Here is a 27,799-nt window from a genome sequence, read left to right on the forward strand (position 1 = left end):
TAAGTCAATTTCTGAACGGAAATGAACTATTTGAAGAAAGTTTAGGTTGAGAATCATGAGATGAATTATCTGAAAGCCAACATCTCTGAAGCGACACACGGAAAATAATATTGTGACATCCCGTAAAAATCTAATATTTCGCCAGACTGCCTCTTGTCCATCCATCATTCTTTCAGTTTTTTTGGTTCTGTTTTTTTCTTTTGCATGGGGTATGCTATTATTTTTTGGTTGTTGTGACTAAAAGTATTTCAAGGCATTTTTTTACATCTTGTATATATATTTTGTTTGAGTCATAATTCTCAGTCTTTGTATATGAAATAGTGTACTGGTCAGATGTATAAATGCCTTTGTCTGTAACTAAGCTGGTATTGCACTGTTCCTAGGAAAGGGGGCCTGCAGGGGGTTCCTCTGCTCCCCAGTCATGCTTTCTGCATATCCAGGGGACAACTTAGAAGAGGTTGATATCTTGAATTTTGTTCAAGTTTTTATTCTTCCTTTTGTCAGATAATACATGGAATTTCACTTGCAAATGTGTTCAAGATTTTCAGTTCTTCATTTGGTGCCAGAGCCAGCTTTGATTTGGCATGTATTTTTGTGAATTCTTCAAATATAGTTCTGGTGTGTGTTTTCTTTTATTCATCAAAAAAAAGAGGGATTCTGTCTGGGCCAGCTTTGCCATCTTAGGCAAATAGCTTCCATCTCTGGGAATGAGTTCAGATCTTATGCTCTTGCAAAAGCCAAGCCAGCCTTAGAAGACACTTGGATTGCTGCACCCTCCAGCCACCATAGAACTGGCTACTCAAAGTGGCACCTCTCCACATCATCTGCCCATATCTTTTCTTTTCTGTTTTAAGGTAAAGGGAGGGACTTACTAAATGTTACTTGTTTTTAAGTTACAGGAATGCAGGGATTGGTTGTGTTACTCTTAGGAACCCTGTTCCTAACAGTAGGTATCTAGTTTCTTCATTATCACTCTTTTGAAGAGCAGAAAGTTCACTTTTCTTTAGTCCTTAATAATCATCTGTGCTTATTTACACACACCAAGGATTCTCTGAACTTCCCTACCCATCCACAACATAGCTAAGGACTTTCTAAAAGTTAAATTAGACTAACTCATTTGATCTTTTCTTGAATACTTTGCTGAAACAAGTGACATTTAAACTAGGTTGTATTTTTTCCTGAGTTGTTCTCAGACTATTAAATAATGCTTACTTTCTTTATATCACTGTATCTATCCCATGCTTGTCTTTGTTATTCTCAGTAAAGGACAGTGATGACTTTTGTTCTCAGGATCCCTGTTTCAGTGTACTTTTCTAACATCTGAAGGACACTCATTGACAAATTGCATTACACCAAAAGACAACATATTTGCTTCTTGTCATGTTTTGGTCAGTGTCTCAAAGGACAGCAATTGATATCACTTTTCTTGAGAGACAGATGTTTCTTGCTTTTAGAAGTGTTAAAGTCTGTCAAGGAAGGTGGCACATCTTTGTAAAATCCACCTTTACTATAAACTCCAAGTGGAGGCATCTAGAAGAGTCCAGCATTCACAGCAACCTTCTTGGTTGGACAGCTTGGGAGTTGACTCTTGGGAGTCTGGTAGGGTGGATCTGATTTTGAACCACAGGGTAGTTTTGTTGTTTTTTCACATAGGTTCTTCCTAGTTTTCTGGGTTGGATCCTGACTGGCAAGCATAACCCAGTCTTATGAAGTTGTTTGCTTTGCTCCTCTAAATTTGTAATAGTATTTTATTTCCAAGTACCGGTTCTCTTAAGTTTGTACATTTGAGACCAGTAACAACCAAACTAGTTTTTTCCATTTCGGAATAAGAAAGTTGTTTTTCCACTTCCATTACCTTGTGCATTAAGTCACCAATTGTCACTCTTTGAGTTCTTGCATTCTTGTGGTTATCGTTGTTTCTTACTGGTTCTTGAGTGCTTTTGTAACGTGTTTGGGGTCAGATTTGAAAAAGAAGATGTACAATTGTCCAGTGATGATACTCTAACAAAAGATGTCTCCTTTTCATTCCAAATCACCCAAAGAAACATGTTTCTATTTTGTTGTATACCAAGTGATTTATGCCCATATCTCAATTTTATGCATATGCCTCCACTGAAAAAATAAAACATTTTTACTCTTTAGCATGCTGGACTATGACACAGAGAACCTGAACTCTGAAGAAATCTATAGTTCTCTGCGGGGAGTTACAGAAGCCATTGAAAAGTTTAGTTTCCGAAGCCAAGAAGATCTGAATGAGCCAATTAAGCGAGATGGCAAAAAGGACTGTGATATCGTAAGTATCCTCCAACTGACAGAGAACTAAGTATTGATTGATTGATGGTTACTGAATCTTCTGAACACCGACCACCAAGGTTACAGAACTTCATTATTTTTATCCTGTAGTTAGAATTAGTATTTTTAGAGGCCCAAGGCAAATTTGCAAAATTTCAGAAGAATAACCTTGGCTATCTTTGCAAGGACTGTCAAATGCCCTTTTCCTCAGTTTGCTTTCATTTATCCCAGACATATGTTAAATGTGTGCTAAAAATGGTGATCCTGAACCAGACACCAGCTTCCTGGGAGCTCATAGGAGAGCCAGGCAAGCAAGCACAAGATGGTGGTGTAGTGGTTGTGGTCGGGGCTCACATCCAGAGGTCCTGGTGCTTAAGGAAAGATGTGCTGGAGAAATGGTACTGCCCTCTGGGCTGACCTTAAGGTCAGAAGTCTGTCAGCAGGAAAGTCGTAGTCAGAGAGGGCCTATGTGAAGGTCAAGAGATGAGAGCAGGCCCAGTGTTTATTCATGTTCATTATGGCTGAAGTGGAGAGAGTGTGTGGACCATGTTGTTGGGGAGGTTCAGGGAAGATCCCCAGAGACCACCAGCTCAGGAAGGGTACTCACTCAGGGTACCCTTAGCCCAATTGCTTGACTTTGCCTTGGGGACAGTGGTGAGTCTTTGGAGGATTCGTAAGCAGGGAAGTAGCATGGTCCCACTTCACATTTTAGAAAGATTGCTGTCAGTAGAGGATGGAGAATAATTCTGGAGAAGTGGAGTTTGGCAGGGCAAGAGCAGAAACAGAAGAGTCCAAAGTCAGAACGGGTGCCTTTCAAGTATATGGTGACCTCCTTGGACCATAGTGGATTCAGCTGTGAATATGTGTGAGCTGCAGGACCTGTGGAACAACCAAGCAGACAGAGCCATTAGGCCTTTGAAATTGCCAGTCAGGAGTGTCAGCCAGTGGCAGGGCAGATGAGTAACTTGATGGTGGTAAAAAGAACAGGGAGTCAAATCCCAGGTGAGGATAAGGAGAATCCCAAGGAGAAGTGATGCCAAGAGATTGACAGAGCTGAGATGAACAGGTAGGGAACCAGGGGAGCCTGGTACTACGGGAGGTAGGAAAACTGCTTGAAGAAGGATGTTCTAGACACAGAGGTAACAGGTCCGAGGTAGAACGAGTGGGTGTCAGTGGATTTTATTGAACTATTTACATTAAATAATTGATTTAAATAAATTATATGAAATATGCATTTATTTCAAAATGTTTTAATGTAGAATCAATACTTTTCCTTTGAGAATGAGTCCATTGTTTGGCTTTAACTTCTTAAGTAACTTTGTACACATGGACTATAATTTCCAAATTCAATTTCTTCCAGGAGTTAATTGACTTTTGAAGGCATAGTTCAGTGCAGAGATGAGAATGGAACCAGACTACAGTGGGTTGAGGAAGCAATTAGAGAAACCGGGGAGAAATGGGACAGACTGACCTAAAAATCTTTGTTTATACAGTGGAAGGGAGCAGATGACTCATGTACACAAATTCTTCAGGATGTGGAGCATGAGATGTAGGCCCAGGTGGAGCAATTGGCCTTAGCCAGGAAGGAGGGAGGGTGGGATTGTGGGGGGACCAGTAGCATGTTCCCACTGTGGCTCCTACTCTCTCTGTGGCTCCTACTCTCTCTCTGTGGCTCCTACTCTCACAGTGAAAGGAGGCCTGCTCTGAAGCCTGGGGCTTGGGGTAGGGAAGAGAATGAGAAGCATCTCCAAAAACCCCTGTGGGGATGGGGGGTCTGACTAAGGAAACTGAAGTCCTGCCAAGTACAGTAGAGACCCTAGGAAAACAGCTACACCAGTGATTACTTTATCCAATTACAAATGTAATATATGCCCAACGTACACTTAAATAGTGGAAAGAAAGTAAATCAATAGATACCTCTGGATATAGCCACAGTTAACATTTTAGAATATGTTGTCCCTTTATTTATTCGTGTGTGTATGTGTGTGATTTATAATTTTTCATAAAAATACTACAGCAAGAGTGATAAGAAGTGAAGCTTGATGGGAAGAAGTAAAAAGGGCGAGGCCCGAGAAGCCTGTCCTTGGAGAGATGAGTAGAAGGAATGGGATGAAAGAGTGCAGGGCTAGAAAGAGAGTCAGCGAGCGAGATGCTAAATGCAGTATGGTCATTCCTCAGTATCCACAAGTCTGTGATGCCCTTGAACCTTATATAAAATGGTGTAGTGTTTGCATATAACCTATACACATCCTCCCATACACGTTTATTTTGGTACCACAGATTGAACCCAGGGGTGCCTAACCACTTAGCCACATCCCAGTCCTTTTAGTTTTTTATTTTGCGACAGGGTCTCACTAAGTTGCTGAGGTCCATGCTAGATGGCCGAAGCTGGCTTTGAACCTGCAATCCTTCTCCCTCAGCCTCCCAAGCTGCTGGGATTACAGGTGTGCACCATTGTGTCCAGCTCTTCCCATACACTTTAAATCATCTCTAGGTTGCTTATAATACCAAATACAATGTGAATATCATGTAAAAACAGCTGTTACACTCCATTGTTTAGAGAATAGTGACAAGAAAATTAAATCTGTACATGTTTAGTACAGACAGAGGGTTTTTTCCTGAATATTTTTGATCCATAGTTGGTTGAGTCCATCTGTGGACATGTGGAACCATGGACTTGAAGGGCCTACTATATTTCAGAGGTGAGGCTGTCCCTGATAGAGGATGTGACCAGAAGAGGTAGAGTGAAAAGTAACAGTAGAGTCGGAGTGAGAAGTCCAAGTATAGGACTCGGGTGTGGCTCAGTGGTAGAGCACTCTCTGGCTTGCTCAAGACCCTGGGTCCCCTCCCTAGCACTGCAAAGAGTTGAGGAAGTTCAAAATCCAACATCTTAATTAACAATTACCAAACTGAGCTAAGAAGGTATACACAAAACTGCATTAAATGTGGAAGTCAGGAGCCAGCGTATCTCAGCTTGATGAGTAGACCCAGCCTAGTGAGAGAGAAGACCACAACAGATGCACGAATTAAGAAAACATGATATGTACAGGCAATGGAATATTATTCAGCCTTGAAAAGGGATGGAATCTGATAATGTGCTACATACACCTGGTTGAACCTTGAAAACATGCCAAGTGAAACAGGCAAAACAGTCACAAAATGACAAATATTTTATAGTTCCCTTCATATGCAGAAGAATTCATAGAGACAAAAAGAAGTTATGGTGTGGGGAAAGAAGGGAAAGGAAGTTGTTAATGAGTGCAGAGTTTTTATTGGAAATGATGAAAAGGTTTTGGGTATATATAGTAATGGTGTTTACACAACAACATGAGTGTATTTAATGTCACCAGATAATACACTCACAAATGATTTAAATGACATGTATTTTATCACAAGAAAAATAAACAAATGCATAAACAAATGAAAGAGATATCTCTTGTCAACAGCAGCCCAAGTAAAATGTTGCCTTGGCAGTCACCGGGGTGGGCCAGCTGCCTGGGAACCTGTCCCTACCCTTTGGCAGTCAGCCATCTTGGATGAGAGAACAGCAGCCTGTCCCGTTGACTTCAGTCAGCACACACTCACTTGGTTATAGTGCCACCCTGCAGAGGGCTCTCCAGGCCAGTGTGCTCAGAGGAGAGGCCCCTGGGGTGAAGGGCCCAAAGCATGGCATGGAGCCATCGGATGACGGGAGCATTGATTTGTCAAAGACAATTCTCACAATATTCTTAGGGGAAAACAAAACTCAGAAAATACCAAAGATTTATTCTTTGACCGAGTCAGAAATATCCAAAGGAGAAACGCTGTCTGCCTAGGAGGTACTAAGTTCCCCATCAGTAGAGGTGATTAAGTGTTGTCTGACTCAACCTTGTGAATATACACAAGGAACTGACTGGGGGCTGGAGAGAATTAGGCTGTGTGATTGCAGCTGGGAGCATCTCACTGGGGACTTTGGCAGGACGTCTGCGAGAGGCACAGGACGTCTGCGAGAGGCACAGGACACACAGACCTCAGTGTGACTCAGCAGGATCCTCAGATACAGGCCATGGAGGACACAGCCTTCCCTTCCCAAGGGTTCTTAGAATGTTGTGAAATTAACCCTCAGAAGATGCTCAAGTGTAATCAATCCCCAAATGGCAGAGTAAAATAGTTTTAAGTATAAATGGATGAATGGATGGATGCAAACGTGTGCTTATTCCTCTTTATGGTGGTTCATGAATTAGTATTTACAAACTGAAATGCTACTAGCTCTTCTTTTGTCAGTGGCCAGATTTCAAATGAAAGTCTCTGACCCTCCAAGTATTTCTGGACATTAAAAGAAAACCTGTTGGAAAGTGCCAGAAGGGAACTGACCACGTGCTGTGTTTCAGGTATCCCGCGACGGGGGAGCTGCCTCACCAGCCACTGAGGGCCGGGGAAGCAATGAAGGGGAGGGAGGCAGGACAGCTCTGGACAACAAGACCTCCCTCCTCAACACCCAGCCTCCGCGCGCCTTCCCAGGGCCGCGAGCACGGGAGTACAACCCATATCCCTACTCAGACACCATCAACACCTACGACAAGACTGCCCTGAAGGAGGCCGTGTTTGATGATGACATGGAGCAGCTTCGAGATGGTTTGTCTCTTTGCTTGGTTGGCCCTCATCCAGAAATGCCTTCCCTCTTGTCAGACCAGCTCTGAGTGTACTGATCAAGTGTACATGGAAATACTAGGTCTGTTCTGTTCAGTCATTTGTTCAGATACCACTTATTGAGGGAAGGCAGGCTGTCTCCACTGCTGGGGAGACATCATGAGGAAGCTAGGCCTGAGTAGGGGAGGGGCTGATGGGGAGGACATCCTAGCACAGAGCTCAGCATCCAGTGTCTGGGAAGGCCTTGACCTGTGCCCTCCCAGCTCCCTCAGCCATGGAAGTGAGATCAGAAGTGCCCCTGAGTGGCTCCCCTCTTCTCTCACAGCAGCCTTGAACCGGCTCTCCCTGGAGTTGTGCTGTGTTGGGAGGGAGATAGGTAGTACATCACTGAGCGTTTGCTTTACCATGTGCTTGATGCCGAGTGCCCATTATCTCACTGAAATAGAGGGGTTTGCTACCATTTTGCAGATTAAGAAATTGAAAGGTTATGTTTCTTGCCTAAAATATAACATAGGTAGTAGGGAATAGAACTAGACTTGGTTTTTTCTTATTCCCATATTAAGACCCGTGTCCAAGGACTCGTGGTAGAGGGCCTTAGATTCAACCCCCAACACCCAAAAAAAGAAAAGAAAAAAAGACCATTGTCCATTATCAAATGAGTAAGAATATGTAGGTTTGATGATTTTTTTTTTCAATCTAGAGCTTACCATTTTCTTTTTTACCTCATGTTCACTTGTTTTATTTCAACTTCATAGTGATTTTTAAAATTTTATATATATCTGAGCCAGGTGAGGTAGTGCATGCCTACAATCCCAGTGACTCTGGAGGCCAAAGCAGGAGGATTGTGACTGCAAGTCCAGCCTGGGCAACTTAGTGAGACCTCAAATTTAAATATAAAAAGGGCTGGGAACGTAGCTCAGTGGTAGAGCACACCTGGGTTCAATCCCTAGTATGCCCCCTCCCAAAAAAAAAGAACAAAAGTAATTTTATGTATATGTCTTACTTCAAAGCCTGCTATTCTATTTTTGAAGTTTGAATGAGTAATTAACTTAGAACCCTAAATTAGAAGGCTAAACAATTAACATTCACTCACATGCCTCCTGTACATTATGAAGTGTGTGGGTTGCCAGGCCCGGAGGAAAATGAGACAGACTTGTGGCCCCAGGTTGCTCAAGGCCTGTGGGTAACAGGCGCACAGTAATCACACTAGTACAAGAAGAGGGCTACGTGAAAGGCAGGTGCCAGGTGCAGAGGCCCAGTGGAAAGAAAGGAATCAACAGTGACAGAATGGCAAAACAGAAGTGGCTCTAAGAGGTGGATGACATAATCCCCTGGCTGTTCTTTGCTCATTGCTGGTGTGCAGGCACTCAGCATCTGCACAAGCACCGTTCCCTGGGCAGCGGGCACAGGGTGTATAGTGTTATGATGTAACTTTTTCTGGGAGAAGTGGCCTGTTTTCTTTCATTGCTTGTGGAATTGGAATATCATTTGCCTTATCCATTATTGATCTTGATTAAGGTTGAATAGAGATTAGAGTATCAGTTATTATTTATCTACTAACTGTGTACTAAAAGGCTTAAAGAAAAAGGTGGGATGGCAAGGGAGAAATGACAAGGTTCTTTTAACATTTACACTTCCTTGTGTGTTTGCTTCCTAATCTCAGAAGCTAGAGAAATATGCAAATATACATCTAAGTAGTTCTTCATATTTGCCTGATTTGTCTGTTTTCCTATTTAAAGTTGCTTGTTCAGAATTGAGGTCTCTTAAACAGACTTGGAAAGAGAAAAGATGGGTCTTTCTACTGTGTTACCATGGTTCAGGTCCTTGCAAATAACTGTGCTAAGTGACCTTGTGCAGGCTTTCCAGTCTGTGAATGGACGGTCTCTGAATTGTCCAGACACCTCTATTGGTATTCATTCACTGTGCTGGTTCCCAAGGTCTGGACATTCAAAAGGGAACACGTGTTAGAGATGATGGTGATCTTGAGCGCATGTGTGTACTGGAGTGGGTCTGTCCCAGTGGTAGGGCAGGACTCAGAGCTGTGACAGTGAAACAGTTTGGGAAAAGAATATGATCAAGAAGAGACTTTTGGCTGGGTGTGGGCTTTTGCAGGGAATTGGTGTTTTTTTCTGTCTGAAATAAAAGGGAAAAATAGTAAGGAAGGGCAAAGACACCAAATACTGACACTAGACAGCTGGACATGCCCTGTGTTTTCAGTTGGTGAGAGCAGGAAGAGAAGTGTATGGGGAGAAGGGAGAAGATTGCAAGAGCGCTATGGCCAGCATTTCTTTATGAGATGACATCTGTCATGTGTCTCCCAAGTGCCCATCGATCATTCTGACCTGGTGGCTGACTTGCTGAAAGAGCTGTCCAACCACAATGAGCGGGTAGAGGAGCGGAAAGGTGCCCTGCTGGAGCTGCTCAAGATCACAAGGGAAGATAGCCTGGGCGTCTGGGAGGAGCACTTCAAGACTATCCTGCTGCTGCTGCTGGAGACCCTTGGAGACAAAGATGTGAGGCACTGGCTTGTCCCCACATGGCCCCTTTCCATGTGGCAGGTTTTGATGTCCTTTGCAGGTTGGGGTTGGCTTCTGCTTTCCTTTCTGGGTTGCACTCACAGTTTACTTCAAAACACTTACTCAGTTTTCACACAGTTTCTGAGCACTTGCTTGTAAGGTAATGTTTTTATTAGTGACAGGCCTCAACTTACATACCAGTTCTCTAACTGGGTTTGCAGTAGTTGAGGGAAACTCATTCTTGCACCTAGTTACTTTGACATAGAATTGCTTAAAACTTCATTAGAATAAAATGTGTCCTTTTAGGATGCACCTTCTTCCTTGTGAATTTCATTTCTGTTTCACATGTAAGGGGAAAATGGAAGGTTTATTTTTTGAAGACCCTTTTAAATGTTGCATTCCATGAAACTCCATCTTGGTTCAACCCTACTTGTGTTAACAGTTCCTCTCAGTAATTTTGGTCAGTCAAGTGACATTTATATCACTGTGACTCCTATAGTATTTGTTTTAGAATTAAATTAAAGACCCTCTTCATGCTGGGACATACTCGGTATTTGGGACATTTGAGTGTGACATACACATGGGACTTAGTAGATCACCCTGAAAGAAGGTAATAATCTAGTCAAAGTCCTACCTTCTCACCTGTGGAGCTGATTCCTTACATAGAGATGGGAATAGATGTTGGAAATTGCCAGAATTAAACTTCTTAGAAGTAAAAATCCATCCCTCCACATTGGCTTTGTGTAGGCTAGCAAAAACAACTACAAGAGGGTGTGTTGAGGGGCTTGGAGGGTAGGACTGGGAGAAGCTAACCAGGCCAGGCCCAGGGTCGTCATGGTGACTCCCGTGGCGGAGGAGGAGGAGAGGGTGGCAAAATCAGTGCTTTCATGTAAGGTAGAAGAATGGTAATAAAAGGTCTGCTTTCACTTCTTCTGCACCCAAGTGCTGGCTGAGGAAGCAGTCACACTTAGCCAGGCTCCATCAGGAGATGAAATGATGACATGTGGAGGGCAGGTGATCATGTGTTCATGGGCATATTGTACAGATGAGTGACAAAGAATCAGGATGTACTTCTTGGCTGTGTTTGGTGTAAACTCCATTCTCTTTTCTTGAGATTAGCCGTCTGTTTGGGATGGCTTTCCTCCAGACACATGACTCAGGCCTTAAACAACTCTGGGCCTGAACCTATCATGATCTCATCACGTAGAAGGTCAGGAGTACTGGTAGGTCTCCAGCTGTCTTTAGAGAGTTCACGGTCTCACAGATCATGTCTAGTAGGAAAGGGTCAGATGCTTTGTGTTTGACCTTTGGTACATTTTACAGAAGCATAATTTATATATTGAAGTCTCAGGCAATCTGGAAATCCCAGGGAACTAATAATGAACTTAGATGGACCATCCTCACTTGGTCTATAGTGCAAGGCTCATTTGAGAAGCATTTGCTGGGTTGGGGATGCCACTGTGGCACATAGTGCCTGCCTTCCTAGAGCTAACTGTGTAGAGAGTCCCTGTCAAGTAAACCATGTGGTGTGTGTAGAAGGGTCTGCGAGATGCCAGAGAACCCAGAATTAGGTGCTGGGCCTGTGGACTCTGCTGGCTGGTATGGGTCCTCAAGGGTGTGTACTGTTTGCTAAGGGTTTCTTTTCCTCTCGTACCCTAGCATTCAATTCGAGCACTGGCATTGAGAGTTTTGCGGGAAATTCTGAGAAACCAGCCTGCAAGATTCAAAAACTACGCTGAGCTGACGATCATGAAGACTCTGGAAGCCCACAAAGACTCCCACAAGGAGGTGAGCCAGGCCCATGGCCAGGGGTGCTGAATAGATGGGGCTGGGGTTCAGATAAGGGTGGAGAGGGGACTGGAAAAAGAGTCCCTTCCTTTGAGCTCGACCCATTGTACAGTGTGAAATTTCCATTGCCATCGTTGTGTCTAAGCAGTGGGCACTTTTAAAATGCCAGCAAAGGGTGGGGTTGCAAATTAGTGCAGCCACTCTAGAAAGCAGTATGGAGATTCCTCAGAAAGCTTGGAATGGACCCTCCATTTGACCCAGCTACCCCACTCCTTGGCCTATACCCAAAGGACTTAAAATCAGCATACTACAGAGATACAGCCACATCAATGTTCATAGCTGCTCAATTCACCATAGCCAGACTGTGGAACCAACCTAGATGTCCTTCAATTGATGAGTGGATAAAGAAACTGTGGCATATATATACAATGGAATATTACTCCACCATAAAGAATGATAAAGTTTGGCATTTGCAGGCAAATGGATGAAATTGGAGAATATCATGCTAAGTGAGATAAGCCAATCTCAAAAAACTAAAGGACAAATGATCTCGCTGATAAGCGGATGAGGACATATAATGGAGGGTGGGAGGTGTTAGCGTTAGGGTTAGGTTTAGGATTAGGGTTAAGGAGGGTGGTAAGAATGGAGGAAGGAAGGACTATATAGAGGGAAAAGAGGAGTGGGAAGGGTAGGGGGGAGGGAAAAAAAATAACAGAATGAATCAAACAACATTACCCTATGTAAATTTATGATTACACAAATGGTATGCCTTGACTCCATGTACAAATAGAGAAACAACATGTATCCCATTTGTTTACAATAAAAAAAAATAAAAATAAAACATTCTTATTACCTCAAAAAAATAAAAATAAATAAATAAATAAAATGCCAGCAAAGCATCCCTCTGGTTCCCAGGACTCGGGACCTCAGCTGCTTATTGGAGAGCAGGCAGGATGTGTGTCTGTGAATTACACATGTGTCACAGACAGTGGATTCTTGGCAGACACCCAGCTTATGCTTGTTTACTTGTTCAGTACCTGGCTCAACAGTTCTGAGTGGCTAGAGGCCTATAGAAAGTGGGCAGCTGTCCTAAACAGATGAGTTCAGCAATACCCTTTAGTAACAGGACTGTGGAAAACAGACCTTGTATATTTAGAATGTTAGAAAATTTAAGATGAGAAGCAGTTGGTTTGACCCCAGTGTGACATAACTGCTTGCTTGGTTCACTCTCTTAGCTCTTGCACTGTTCTCTTATAAGCTTGTTTGTAGATTAAGGGACTTGTGATTAGAGCAGTTCTACAGAAAGAATCAGTCCCTAGGATTGGGGATGTAGCTCAGTGACACAAAAGAACAAAATCCAAAGAATGAGATCCTACATGGGGTTTTTCTTTTTGACAGTTATGTGGCTACTTGAACAGTGGTGGTTTTGACCTCTCAGATCACCACGATCATAGCTCAGCAGGGGCAGCTTCCCTCCTCTGGCTGGCATCCCTCCACCTATGAGTCTTAGCACAGCACAGAGTACATAGGCAATAGGTGTGTTTTCCAACTAATAACTTGTGCTCCAAAACCTGACTTGTTTGTGTGATGGTACAAATCACTAATGTTTGAAGAAAACATTTCCATTTGCAACAGGGAACTTAAAAATGAGGATTGAATATGCTAATATAATCAACCAAAGTATTCCCAGATGAGAAAGGAGGGTCCCAGAGGAACCTGCCCAGCAGTTTCTGGCAGAACCAAGCTGTGAAGCAGGTCTTGGTCTTGTAAGGGACAGCTGGCCTGTGCTGACTTGATTTCTTTTTTAAACCATAATAGTTTGTCCTTCAAAAAGTGAAGTGAAATTGATTCTTTTTTACCTGGATAATAATGGTTGCTTTCATGGTGAAGGACATGTTTGAATGGAAGATTAAAGTGAAACCATAAGCTTGTGACAGTCTATTGGCATGTACTGACTGTTCCATTGCCAGGTGTCTGTCTTTAAACCAGATCTTGAAAACTTGGACAGTGGACTATAAAAAGGGTTAGTTAATAGAATTAAGTCATCTGTTTGCTATTTACTGTTTTTTTGGATATTTTGCTTTTTCCCTGCAAAATGAACAATCTAGAAGAGAAAACTCTTCTGGATGCAATGCCCTTAAATTGACCAAGGGAAAAGCAGGAAATCTGCCTCAAATAAATGTAGCAGCACTGTGTTAAGACGGAATTCCTGTAACCCGAGGGTCCCCACACCCCACACTGCTATCATCAGTGACCTGACACAGCCAGTGGAGGAGACTTTGTGTTCTGAGTGAAGCACCCATGTTGGCAGACTCCCCTGTTTTGCATACTTTCAAACTCTCCTTGACTGTGTACTCTTTCCGTTCCCTCTTGAAACTGCAGTCTGTCACTCTGCCAGAAGCTACTTAGGCACCTGCGTATTTAGGTTTTAGGTTTGTTTTTCACTTTTCCTTTAAAATTCTTCAAGTCTTTCTTTCGTTTTAATCAAGCTATCTTCATTCCTGATTTCTGGTTCTTAGAGCAGAATAGTTAGATGCGCGTAAACTTTGTGTGGTAGCCATCTTGTTGGCACATCAATATAACACATAGTTTTTCTCTAGTTGCTACATTCTCTCAAGTACTTAGATTACAGACACATAATGGAAAGGACCCGGAGTATTTCTTGGCCCAGTTATTCTACAGTCACACAGAGTTTTCCTGCCTGATCAGTACTTGCAGAGCATACTCTTTTGGAATTTCTGTCTTGAAAGAAGCAGTCTGTTTTATAATCCCAGATGAAACCCAGACTTCAGCAGGAAATAAGAACATGAGGGCTGGGGATGTAGTAGAGTGCTTCCTCGTATATGTGAGAACCCTGTATCACACACCAAAAAAAGAGAAAAAAACCCTGAGACTGGCCAGTTCACATAGGACTGCCCTGAGACACCACTGGCACTGGCTGGCCTCCTCTTGCAGCTGTGCTAGTTACCATGCCAACATACTTTAGCTCTGGCTGTGAAACTGCAGCAGTGCAGGGCAACTTCTAGAAACATCTTTTCTAGAAACAAACCTGTCATAAAAGCTATTGCACAGGATGGATAAGGTAGGGCTGATGATAAGGTGACTTATTTTCATATCCTGTAAACAAGGGTCTGTTTTCTGAGGTTCTTTTAAAAGGAACTGTGTTCCAGGAGAGGTGGCGCATGCCCCTCATCCCAACTCCTCAGGAAGCTGAGGCAGGAGGATCTTCAGTTGAAGGACAGCCTGGGCAACTTAGCAAGATCCTGTCTCAAAATAAAGAGGGCTCAGGGTGTAGCTCCATGGTAATCTCTAGCCTGGCACGTGTGAGGTCCTGGGTTCAATCCCCAGCACCACAAAATAAGTAAATAAAGTCAAAGTAGTTGGTGTGGGGGGAACATTTCTCTTCTGTGTTGAAAATGTATGAGGCACTAAATCCGCTCTCAGAGCTGCCCATCTGAAGCTAATGTAGACTTCCTGTAGTGAGCCTGAGGGTTGGAGGATTTGGATACAAACTTAGATATTTTATTTTAAAAGGGGTTGTTTGTCAATTTACACATAATCTCTTCATAGTCCCTATTTGAATAAGTAAATCTCTTTCATTTTCTCTCTTTTTAAAAATTTTTTAGTAAACAACGTTGCTGTTGGGTTCTGGTGCCCTCAGTAATGAAGTTTCTGCAATTCACAGTGGTGTTAGCATTCAGTTAACACCGTAAAGGACTGAGGCTTGATGGCCTTTTAAAACCTGGAGCCCCTTTTCTGCTTTTCAAGATAACTCCATTAATTTGAACCCTTGTCCTTTTAGAATGTGTAGGCTACCCTGAGACTCCACTGGCACCAGCTGGCCAGTGGTGACTGAGAAGGTGACTGAGAAGAGATGTCATGGGGAAGAGATGCTGGGGCATTGGGAGGTGTGAATCCCAGTCCAGCACCTGTTGCTCTCTACCTTGTTTATGACCCTGTATGAGCAGGACTATTGAGAGAATGAGGATATAAAGGGAAATACACTTTTTTTTTTTGGTAGTGCTGGGGTTGGAACCAGGACTTCTCCGTGCCAAACAAGCACTCTAACTGAGCGGCACTCCCAGCATGAAATATGTTTTTAAAGTTGTCATCTGCTACACAAATTTTTCTTTTTTTTCTTTTTTTTCTTTTTTTTTTTGTACCAGAGTTTGAACCCAGGGGCACTGTACCACTGAACTATATTCCAGCCCTTATTTTATTTTATTATTTTATTTTATTTCATTTTTGAGACAGGATCTCACCAATTTACTTAAGTTTCACTAAATTACTGAGACTGGCTTTGAACTTGTGATCCTCCTGCTGCAGCCTCCAAGTTGCTGGGAGTATGTTACACAAATATTGCTACATAAAACTGTTTTCAGATCTCAGTATCCATTTGCAAAGCACCTATCTCTTGGGGAAACATTGATTGTCAATTATAAATCATTTTCTATGATTGTTGCTTCCAAACATGTGTCTTGCATTATAGAACCCACAGGGTTGAAGCTCTCATGGGGTAAATGTTCTAGTTAAACTAGAAAGAAGTGCCAACTATACTTCTTGAAGACATTCTAACATCAATGATGTTTTTCTATTATTAGAGTTAGATTTTTCTGAGTTGGCCACATCAGTGAATATTCAGTTACATTTGCCCACTTAAAAGAGGAAAATGGGGCTGGGGAGATAGCACAGTTCGTAGAGTGCTTGCCTTGCAGGCACAAGGCCCTGGATTCAATGCCTAGCACCGCAAAAAAAAAAAAAAAAAAAAAAAAAAGAGGAAAATGTTAGTCAGATGCTATGGCATGCTGGTAGTCCCAGCTACTCAGGAGGCTGAGGTAGGAGGATCACTTGACCCTGGGAAGTCAGGGCCAAGTGAGGCATAATGAGTCCCTGTCTCAAACAGTTTTTTTAAAGTCGGACATACTGGCCCGTGTTTTTAGTTCTAGCTACTCAGAAGGCAGAGGCAGGAGGATTCCAAGTTCAAGACTGAGATCAATCCCCAGTACCCAGGGAGAAATTAACAAATTAATTAAAATAGAAGGAAAATAGTAGCATTTCATGTCACTGTATTGGACCACCAAATATTTCTGACCACACACCGAAAGTCTTAGTGTTTAAGATATTAGAATTCAGCTTCAGGTGGTTTGGCTTGTTTGGGGAAGTTGGATTCTTAGATAAACATAAAATAATCACTATTATGCCTGTGAGATTTTATTTGTAAATCATTTCCATTTAAATTTTGTATTTTATGACTTTAAGGAATTTAAAGTGAAATAATATCAAAAGTTAGTTTTAAAATAAGAGAATTTCCTAGGACTAGTTGTCTGCCTTTGCCCACCAGCTGGCTGTGTTTTATGCAAACCTTTTGATAGATACCGTGGCCAGAGAAAAGCAGATGTGCCAGAGAAGGCATGTTATTGAGCTGGTGTTCTGCTGCAGAGGCCGACTGTAATTTTGAGCTAACGTCATCATAACCAGACCCCCATGCACAGGAATGGCCCTCAGAAACCTGCAGGACAATTCCTATGTCAGTGATTCTGGGGAATAGTACACTCAGAGTACCTGGAGAAATCACAGCACCTCTCCAGACTTTGCTTTCTCCTTACCTGTTAGCTCAGGGAGTGGACTAAGGTGGCTATATCTGTCCCATCCAGCTTCAAGATAGTAAAAGTTGCTATTGAGTAACAAACCTAAATCCTCCTCAATTCTAAATCTCTAGTTTTCCATGGGTCCAACCTTGGGATTTGACCAGAAGCCCCATTTCCTTTGGAAGTTCTTGCTTTTTAATAAACAGACAGAAACAAAAACCTAGATAGTTTCATTGAGCAATTCCAAGTTGCTGAGTCTGACACTAATAGCAAACTCTGGTCAATGTTTTGTGATGGCAGCAGGGGCAGTTGGGGGTAGGAATACAGTCTTTAAAGAGCTTGCAGTGTCCTTGAGTTCATTACAGCAAACAATCAATGTGTGCTTTAAAGTGAGGAGCAGCATACTTTCAGAATGGGCTAAAATAGTCAGGGAAGAGTGCCCAAAGGAGAATAGGACCTGAGATCAGCCCAGAAGGAGCAGGCAGGGAGAGAACTCTTAGCTGGGATCCCAGGCAGCCCAGCCAAGGGAGCATGGACTTGGAAGACATGCCTGGGTTGAATCCTGCTGAACAGGACTACAGTAGGGCTACATTTTTTTTAGTCATCATGTTCTCCATGTCAAGTGTGGATCCCTGGCCTATCTTACAGGGTTATGATAAAGCGCCAAGTCCAGCATCTGGTTCTGAATGGGGTGGCTGTTGTTCAGGGCTGAGGAAGTAATTCGTCCTCTGTGGTGAAGCAACCCTCCTAGGAGCCAAGCATGACTTCCATCTGATAGCACCTGTGACTTCAGAAAGGGCCATTGCTGAACTGCACAACTTTTGACTTTGTGGTTGGAAGGCCTGGGTTTACGGGCTGCTCTTGCTAGCTCTGTGGCTGTGTAATTGCAGATAAGACAATTATTTGTGTAATTACACAATTGTGTGTGTAATTTAGACACTCTGGATGTCTAAAGTGGTAAGGTTTTTCATTTCCTGCCTGGCAGGGACACCATGATAACCAGGTGTGATAAAGTGTCTGACACCATTGAATCTTGAAGATAGTGGGGTTTTTTTACCCTCTTCCATTAAAGAAAGTAGACTGATTTTGTTAGACCTGTCAAGTTTTTTTTAATTTTATACAAAGCAGATATAACTATTTTTCTAAATATACCTAAGAAGCCATTTAAATTTAATTAGGTAGCTGGCCACAGAGGCACACCCCTATCATCCCATCTACTTGGGAGGTTTATGAAGGAGGATTACAAATCCAGCCTGGACAATTTATTAAGACCCTGTTTCAAAATTTTTAGAAAGGGCTGGGGATGTGGCTCATGATAGGCTATGGCTGGTTGCAGTCCCTAGTACTGCAAAACAAGTAAACTCAAACTCCTAGTATAAATACAGCTTGTATCTTTGGGCCAATACCTGGTGTGAGTACATATTCACGCTGGAGCAGCTGTTCCATTGTCATTATTGGGCTGGAGAACACCATGAGGGTTTGGAGACAGATACTGACTGCTGTTAGGGTTTGTAGAAGAGGAGCTCCCAGCCTGATGCTCAGCACTTCCTGGGAGGTCCATCCTACCTCTTTGTCCTTCCAGCCCCTCTTCATTTGCCCCTCTTGGCTCCAGCTGTACCCCTTAGCATACAGTAGCATCAGTCTGCCACCTGAGCCTTGCCTTATCACAACTGAAGATAGAGGCTACCCCTACCACATGTGGTGGCACACACCTATAATCCCAGTGGCTTGGAAGGCCGAGGCAAGAGGATCGCAAGTTCAAAGCCAGCCTCAGCAATTTAGAGAGGCCCTAAGGAACTTAGTGAGGCCCTCTCCCAAAATGAAAGGGGCTAGGGATGTGGCTCAGTGGTTAAATCTCTGATACCAAAAAGAAAAACAAAGAAAAGAAACTGCTGCCCTAAGTCTGCCTTTCCAGGTCTTCTGAGAAATCACCTCATTCTGATGCTGTCCCCTTAGGGTCTTCGAAGCCCTCATCCTGTGTGTGTGTGTGTGTGTGTGTGTGTATTTCAGGGGAAAACACTCATCAAATAGAGGTGGATGATGAGATTTTGTAATACAAAATAATTTTTGAATTCTCCATCAGGATTTCCCTGTCGTTTTGACATACAGTCCCAAATTCAGGTCTTCAAACAGAGCCTGGAGCTTCTCTTCTCTCTGCCCTCTCGATCTCAGCACCCCAATGAGGGCTTGTTCCCAGGCTAACTCCACCACAGTCTCAGTTTGCCTCAATGCCAGTCTGGGATTGATCTTTTTCATCCACTCTGCTGGTGGGTACTGAAATTCACGTCCATCATGTTTTTATAAGGTCTTTGTAACAGTTTCCAGAAGGTGGCGCCAACCTTTTCCCCAGCTTCCAAAAGATCCAGGAGCTATAAACTCCAGGTACCCTACTGGGAAAGTTCTTTGATTCCAGTCATTGTTGTTTTTGGATGTTTCTTTAAAAAAAAAAAAAAAAAAAAAAAAATCAACCAGTTGTCCTGATGTGTCTGAGACAGAGCCAAATCAAACTTTGTGTATTTAAAACAAGCAGTCCACATGTGAAGAACTTCTGTGCTTCTAAAAGTAAGAAATATTATCTTTAAGCAAACATTTATCAGGATTCTGAGTGATGATTCCATTTTCTTAAAAAACTAAACGTAAAAATTTAAACTCTTCCTAGCTAGACACTGTTATCTTTTTAACTTTGAAAAGAAGGAATTCTTAACTTTCTAACCAGACATTGGCAAAATAAGCAGAATCGAAATAGAATTTGATTTCTCCAAGACAAATTATATCCCAAGAGTCTACTTGCTCCTGCTCTTAATACGACCGCTCCTTATAAAAAGATCCTCACCTCTTCTGGTTTCCTTGTCTACTAAGCAGTATTGTCTTCCTTTCTTTCTGTTGCCCATGTTTACTTTTGCTCTGTGTTTGCTTACATTTATAATCTTTGCTTCTTATGTTACATAGAACACAGGGCAAAACCTAAAGTTCACCCTGATTTGGGAAGCCCGCCAAAGCCAGGGGTTTGGCATACGGAGGGAAGTCAAGAACACTAGCCTCCCTTGCCAAAGTCAGTGTCTGTCCTGAGAAACTTTCTCTCACCTCAGTAAAGGAGCGGCCTTTAGCTCTCCATCTTAATGTGTAACTTCTGGCATTTTATTTTCAGAAAACTTCGTGTTTAATGCGTTTAATGAAATGCTTCATGTAGGCATCCTGTACAGTTGCTACAGGGGTTTTATTTTGCTTTGTTTTGTTTTACAGTACTGGGGAGATTGAACCCAGGGGCACTGTACCACTGAGCTCCATCCCCAGACCTTTTTTATTACTTGAGACAGGGTCTTGCTAGTGCTGAGGCTGGTCTTGAACTTGTGATCCTCCTGTCTCAGTCTCCCAGGTCCCTTGGTTTTCAGGCTTGTGCCACTGGCACCACTGAATTCCTGCAGTTTCCTGAGAGGAAGTTCTCCTTGAATGTGGGTTTCAGCTCAGCAGATCTGAAACAGTTGTCTCCCCAGCACTTACTGGAGAGTGATTCACTGGAAGCTGAATAGCAGTAGAGCATGGGAGGTGGGGGAAGAGAAGGGAAATTTCATGGCTGAGTTCTCCCCATGAACCTGGCCGCTTATTGCCTAGTCTCCTTAATCCTCATTGCATCCCTGAGGGATACCAGGAGGCTATTAGGTTGCTTTTGTCAAGACTAAAGTGACACTCCCGGGACTTGAATCACCCCCTGTCTCCACATTCTTTCTGCTCATTGAGCTGGCTTCCACCTCCTAGTGGGATCTTAAACTCAATTTCTTTGTAGCCATATTTTCTCACTTAGATTTACTATCCAAATCATCCAGTGTCTTTCTGATCCTTTCATTTTTTTTTCCAATTTTAAACACAAAGGCCCAGAAGTTCCTCAGCTTTCTGACCAGCACACTGTAATACACTGTGGTTTGTTACAGTAGAAACCAGTATCTTCAGAGCTCCGTCTCATTGCTGAACTGAAATAGGGAGGAGAAGGGCTGTCTCTCCAGTCCTCGTGGCTCACCGTCTGCTTCACTCTATGTAGTTCACCCACATACTTCTCTCCTGGATATGCTGTGGACACAGAACAGCCTTAGGGACCTGCAGCAACTGAGAAGGGGAAATTCAGTTAAAGATGACCAAGATGGGACCTTGCCTTCAGGGAACTTTTCATCTAGTGAAAGAGATTTCGACAAGACATTTACAGTGGTAATACATGCACATGGGTCCTCCGGGATTCTGTGGAAGTGGGTCCTGAATGATCACTGCCAAGTAAAGAATGTGAGTGAGGGACAGGGCTGGGCAGGGTGTGGGCAGGGAAGGAGCCAGGCCTTACAGAAGACCAGGGGCCCAGTCCTCAGGTTGGCATTTTAGAGATCGTGGGAGAGGGCAGACCCAGCTTGGTGTCAGCACCAGCTGACAGGAAAGCGCTCGCAGCATTTCTCATTCTCAGGATGTCCAGCGTGGCCATTCCATCAGGGGTTAGAGCTCATCCATCAGTCAGTACCGAACTCTTCCTCTGGGGGAGGTTGGTGGGACTGAGCTGTGCTCTCCAACACCCGACAGCTCCCAGAGTAGTGCTCAGCCCCAAGGTGGCACCGCTGCTGTTGGTCTGCTACCAGACCTGGCTGTAGCCGTCATGTGTGCTACAGCTAGAACGTACCAAGGTAGTTGTGTGTTCTCTCTCCTCGACAGATAACTGGAAGTGGGTAGTTTTTGTTTTTTGGTTTTTAATTTATTTTTTAGTACCAGGGATTGAACTCAGGGGCACTCAGCCACTGAGCACATCCCCAGCCCTATTTTGTATGTTATTTAGAGACAGGGTCTCACTAAGTTGCTTAGTGCCTCTCCGTAACTGAGGCTGCTTTTGAACTCTCGATCCTCCTGCTTTCAGCCTCCCAAACTGCTGGGATTGCAGGCATCCCACTCTGAAAGGAGGCCTTCCTTAAGAGAAAGGTTGGAAGTCATGCACGTGGAGAGGGCCAAATAACACTTGGCTTTTGGAACACCTTTGTGGGAAAATCTACAATTTGGAAGATGGGATAGGGGCACTAGGAATTGAACCCAGGGCCTCATACATGTTGGGCAGGTACTCTTTAACACTAAGCTGCTGCACCCCCTACCCTTTTAAAATTTTATTTTGAAATAGGAGCTCACTAAGTTGACCAGGCTGTCCTTGAACTTGGATCCACTGGCCTCAGCCTCCCAAGTAGCTAGGATTACAGGTGTTTGCTACCATACCTAGCTAGTGTCCTCTTTTTTTTTTTTTGTGGTGCTAAAATAGGTTGGAACTCAGGGCCTCACATGTACTAGGTAAGCACTCAACCTTTTTTATTCGTTTGGTTCTAGTATTATTTTTGAGAGAGGGCCTTCCTTAGTTACCCAGGCTGGCCTCAAACTTGTGATTCTCCTGCCTCAGCTTCCTGAATCTGTCTGATGACAGGCATGTATTTACTGTGAAACCATGCTGATCCAGGGCTTCATTTTAGCTCCTGAAGGGATTGATATGTAATCCCACAGTGGGCCCCCACATGTGTGTGCACTCTGTGCCCCAGAGCTGGCCTGATGCTAGGGGGTGACCTCATCTCATAAGATTCCTACCTGTGGTAAGTGCTGCAAGGAAATAGGTCTTTCCAGAAAAGTTCAAAAGGCCATTGACAAGAAAGAAATATGACATTCAGAATTCAGGGAGATAGGGTTTCTTTGAAGAGGGACATGTCCTCAGGCAGACAGGAACATGAAGCTTGGTCCATCAGTAAGTACTGAACTTGTCAACACCAGTCTCCTGTGCACTGAGGTACACATGGAAGATCCTAGCTGCTGCCTATTTGGTAAAAAGAAACATGGAAATGTCTCCAAGAATGTACAGTAGACTGCCTCTGGTGCCATGCGAGGGTCACAGGCTGACAGACTGAGAAAAGGGGGAGGGGAAAGTGTTGTCAATCATATGGTCAGGGACACCTTCAGAGGGGCAGGGGTGCATGTGTCAGCCACACCTGAGGGACAGCGAGAGTTCAAGCTCAGCAGAGGGGTTCTGTGGGGTCAGCTGTTGGTAGGCTGGAATGGTAGTGATCATTACCACGATTACTACAATGATAGTACTGCCACAGCCATGCGAGGGCCATGCCAGGGCTTGGAATCAGTGCAGGCAGACACCCAAGAGTCTGCCTGCTTCTCTAGCATGGCACTCTGGGACCAAGGCCTGGAGACTGCCACTTTGCCTGACCTAAAAAGGACACAGGTACGTTTTTATGAATGCAGTTTCCTTGCTAAGAAGGCATTCTAAAAAGTGTAGAGAAAATCAAAGTCCCTGTAGCCTCAGCACCGTGAGGTAAGGAGTGTTAGCCTTTTACACATATCCTCCCCCAGGTTTTGTATAACGATACATGCCAGGAACTGGGTGGGCATGAGTGGCCAAAGCCCACACAGGGCTTCATAATGAAAAATCCACCAATACCAGCTTGGCTACCCTGAATGTGTCATTCTTGGGGTGTTTTGTTTTTTGTTCAGTACTGAGGATTGGGCCCAGAAGCTCCCTAGCACTGAGCTATATCCCCAGTCTTTTTTATTTTTTATTTTGAGACAGGGTCTCACTAAGTTGCCCAGGTTAGTTCAAACTTGCTATTCTCCACATCAGCTGCCCACAGGGATTACAGGTGTACCCTCACTCCCACCCACTCGTGGCTTGAATATATCTACTTTTAAATGAGGCACACACAGTCTCTTGAAAGGATTTCCCTTTACTGTTCCACAGAGCAGAGCTGACACAAGGACCAATGAGGCACGCTCCAGAACCAAGCCCTGTTCTCAGGGCAGTGCAGCCTGAGGCTGGGGGTGGGGCTGAACCACAGCTCGGGAGTCCCAAAGATCTGCCCCTTCTGCAGAGAGGACCCTCAGGTGGTAGGCACCGCCTCAGTCAGAATCTCAAAGTGACTAAAACAGGCCTGTGAACCAGATCTGGCCTGTCTGCCCTTCAGCTTGTGTCGCCCCCGCACTCTGTGCATTGACTTCTGTGCCCTGTCCAGGCCCACAAGTAGAAACAGCTTTCCAGGTTTGTCACTCTGTTTTCAGAGTCAGCCTGTGCTTAAAGCACAAGAGTTGGGATGAGTGAAGCCTCAGGTTGGTAACCTCTGTTTCCTTACTGTATAAAGATAGAACTGAGCTATTTTAAGCAGCAGATTACAATGCAGAGAAGTCTGGGTGGGATCCCAAGTCCAGAGTTGGCTCTAAGAGAAAAGTAGTAGGTTTTCATTGCACTTCATAAGAAAATGCATACATGCTTATAGTTGGTGTCTTTATCATTTCTATAATGTATGCACGCCTGTGCCATTAATAGGAGGAAGTATCAGTTACTGAATGTCTGCACTATCTTGAATAGTGCTCATCATTCATCTGATACCCCCATTTTACAGATGAGGAAATGAAGTATTAGCACTTATGACTGGTGAGACTGGGACTGGGGAGACATTCAGATCCCTAAGCACAAACCAACTTCTTTATACCACTCCCTCTGCATGCTCCCCACCCCCACCGGGTTTTGCACTTAGTTCCCTTTCTTATCAAAGGGTCTTTTGTGGCTCTCCAGTGATGAGAGTCTGCTCCTTTGACCATGAGATGGTCATTTCATGCACTTTGTTAAAAGTACGAGGTGAGAGAGTATCATGAGCACAGATTCCAAGAAAAGCAACTTTCCACAAGAGACTCCCAGGAACATTTCCAGAGGCTTCTCCCAAGCCCACCTTGGAGAAAACAGCAGTGTTAAAGGCACTCTGATTTCCTTCAGGCTTCTCTCTGGTGACTCCACCACAGTGGAGATCCCACCAGCCATTAAAAAGCATTTCCATTTTTAGGTTCTAATCCTCTAGGGCAGAGATTCTCAAGCATTGGTTTTAAGAATCACCCAAGGAAACTGAGTGTATCGGTGCTCATCCTTATTCCTTGCTACCTGGCAGGTAGAGACCTGAGAATTACTCAAGCCCAGGGATTCAAGGTCAGCCTGGACAACACAATGAGATACCATCTCAAAAAGAACCACTGGAAGGCTTTAATAACACAGTGTGTGGGACCCAGCTCTAGTCAGGGTCCACCTCGAGCCTGCATGCAGGTCTGGGTGGGCTAAGAAGTCTCAAGGCCTCAGGGATGGTGCTACTGCTGAGGGTGGAAGACATGCTTAGAAAATCACTGTGCTGAAGTTTTTATCAGAATGCCCTCTTTAAAATCACCCTCCATACCACTCTACTTTCACTTTAGCAGTATTAGAGAAAGTGATGGCTGCCTGCTGGCATTCAGTGAGATCATTGTCTTTTGGCCTCTGAAATGTGGTGGTGTTCTCTTTCTCCTCTTGAGGCACATGGGGCTCACCCTGGGGTACCTGGTGTTTCAGGTGGTGAGAGCTGCCGAGGAGGCTGCATCCACACTGGCCAGTTCTATCCACCCAGAGCAGTGCATCAAAGTGCTCTGCCCCATCATCCAGACAGCCGATTACCCCATCAACCTGGCCGCCATCAAGATGCAGACCAAAGTGGTGGAGAGAATTGCCAAGGAGTCCTTGCTGCAACTCCTGGCGGACATCATCCCGGGCTTACTGCAGGTGAGCTGCTCCCAGGTCACGTGGTCTTTGCTGCCCTCCTTTACTAGCTGGCAGGTGGGAAAACCACAGGTGGAAACCCTTTCTTTAGGATCTGTGTCATCTATCTAGTCCACCCACTTCTGCATGCAGCAGGAAGGCACCTGGCAGCCTAGAACAGTGGCTCAAGAAGAACCTTTTGTTTACTGTAAACATATTTTGATCATTTCTTTTTGTTCATTCCTTCAACAAATTTTTGTTGCATACTCCTGTGGCCCCAGCCATGGGCAAGGTAAGCTATGGAGTATGAATCAGATGGGGTCCTTGCTCTCAGACACCCTACAAAACTTAATTTTTCTATGTGTGAGTCAGTGAACTAGACATCCCCTGACAGACAGAGATGTGTGTGACCTCACTTCAGGGGCTTTCAGCCTGTCATGGGATATGATGCAGCCACATGGCTACTACAGGTGACAGTGCCATGTGCTGCATCACAGTGGAGGCATGGCTTCCAGGTTGGGGTGACAGGGGAGAGGATTTCAGTGGGGAAAGGTAGAGAGGAATTTATTAAATGGCTTCCCATTTTAAAAATGCCTGTTTGCTGAGCATTTAATGGGAATTTAAATACTTAGTTGAGGACTGGATTATTCCAGAAGGAAAGGCATAAAAATTAAAAAGTCCCCTGGGCTCTTTGGAGACCAGCAGGTAGGCCTGTTTGGGTGTGATACAGGGATGAGGCAGACCGGGAGACAGAGCATCTGTGACACAGGGACACAAGCAGTGCCATGGTCACTGGAGGACGGAGAGCTTTTGCCTATGGTAGTGAATGATGTAGTTCTCATTTCTTTAAAGGTATTTTCACACATGAAGTTTGCTTTAGCATTGTGAGAAATGTGAATGAAACCAGTTATTTTTCCCCTTTAACTTCCCTTTCTCCATTCGTCTCTCTTATGGCATCTTTTTGGAGGTGGCACATTACAGAGCAGCACTGTGTGGAGGCAGACAGATCACACTCACCCCTTCCTACCCTGCACCCAGGAACAAGGTCACTCTTAACACCCCTTTAGGGTGAAAACTCTCTGGACTCAGTTGCAGATCTTAGATAGGTCCTGATTGTGACTGACAAGTCCAGGGTTGAAGTATGAGGGCGTTGGTAGAAGTGTTGCTGAGATAATAATTGCGAAGCAAGGCTTTGATCTGATTTCCTTTTTGTGTCCCCCTTGGCTGTCTAGGGTTATGACAACACGGAAAGCAGCGTGCGTAAGGCCAGCGTGTTTTGCTTAGTGGCAATTTATTCCGTAATCGGAGAAGACCTGAAACCTCACCTTGCACAGCTCACGGGGAGCAAGGTATGTACAGTGTTACCTGGCCGACTCCCACACCTGGGTCCTGCCAACTTGGCATGAACCTGCTCCATGGCAGCTCTGAACTCCAGGCTGCTTTTCCTCATTGGGTGTGTTTCAGTGGGGCCTTATTTCTCCAAAAGCATTTTTTTTTTTTTTTTGGTGCTGGGGATCAAACCCAGGGCCTTGTGCTTGCAAGGCAAGCACTCTACCGACTGAGCTATCTCCCCAGCCCAAAGCATTTTTTGTAGGATGAAAACAACCAGCCATTTAGTGAAGTCATAAGGGAATGCTAACATGATACAACATCATTTGTTTCAACTCCTGCTTTTGCAAAATAAATTAACTTTTATTTTATTCACAGGAGAAACACAACTTTGTTCAGAAACCAACTTGATTTCTCACAGGAGCACTAAGGAATTTGCAGAAGTGCTTAACAAATTGCTGAATCAGAGCCGAGTCCTTTGTGGGCATTGGCAGTAGTAATGGCCCTTGCCCGTGCCCACCATGTTCCAGGAGCTGTTCCACACTCTTGGCAGGCTTTGACATGTGTTCCTAATGACACCCTGTGGGAAAAGGATGGTCATCCTCTCTGGCCTGCTCAAAGGCACACAGAGGTTAGACTCCAGGAACTGGATTCTCACTCTGCTGCCACTCGTGCTTTTTTTAGAGTGTTCTCGACTCGAGAAGCTCTGACATTCGGTTTAATCCATTTTGAATAGTCTGTCCATTTTGTGTTAATTTTTGTACATTGGTATTAGGTAAGAGTTGAACTTCATTCTCTTACATGTAGATGCCTCTTTTCTCAGCATCATTTGTTAAAAATATTGTCCTCTCCCCATTGAATGGTCATGTCACCCTTGTCAGAAATCATTTAACCACCTGTGAGGGTTTACTTTTGGGCTTTGTATTCTATCTCCTTGTTCGATGTCTTATATTTTATTTTTTTGATGTTATCATATGTAAACTTTTTTCTTCATTTTCTTTTTTGGTTGTTCATTGTTAGTGTAGGAGAATTTTTATTTATGTATTTATTTTTGTAGTGCTGGGATGGAACCCAGGGCCTCACACATGCTAGACAGGTAC

General features: G+C 43.9%; 1 protein-coding gene across 17 annotated transcripts in view; it reads left to right on the top strand.

Moving 5' to 3' along the window:
- The window catches only part of CLASP1 (cytoplasmic linker associated protein 1), a 268,066-nt gene that overhangs the window by 231,386 nt on the left and 8,881 nt on the right, over positions 1-27,799 (top strand). For all 17 annotated transcript variants that reach the window (XM_079132151.1, XM_079132145.1, XM_079132141.1 and 14 more), the window contains 6 exons: positions 2,143-2,293; positions 6,663-6,906; positions 9,244-9,434; positions 11,097-11,225; positions 25,188-25,394; positions 26,603-26,719. In XM_079132151.1, coding sequence (XP_078988277.1) covers positions 2,143-2,293; positions 6,663-6,906; positions 9,244-9,434; positions 11,097-11,225; positions 25,188-25,394; positions 26,603-26,719 — 1,039 coding nt within the window. The remainder of the gene's footprint in view (positions 1-2,142; positions 2,294-6,662; positions 6,907-9,243; positions 9,435-11,096; positions 11,226-25,187; positions 25,395-26,602; positions 26,720-27,799) is intronic.

Source organism: Sciurus vulgaris (genome assembly GCF_902686455.1).
Source record: "Sciurus vulgaris genome assembly, chromosome: 3".
In the NCBI taxonomy this organism is placed as follows: domain Eukaryota; kingdom Metazoa; phylum Chordata; class Mammalia; order Rodentia; family Sciuridae; genus Sciurus; species Sciurus vulgaris.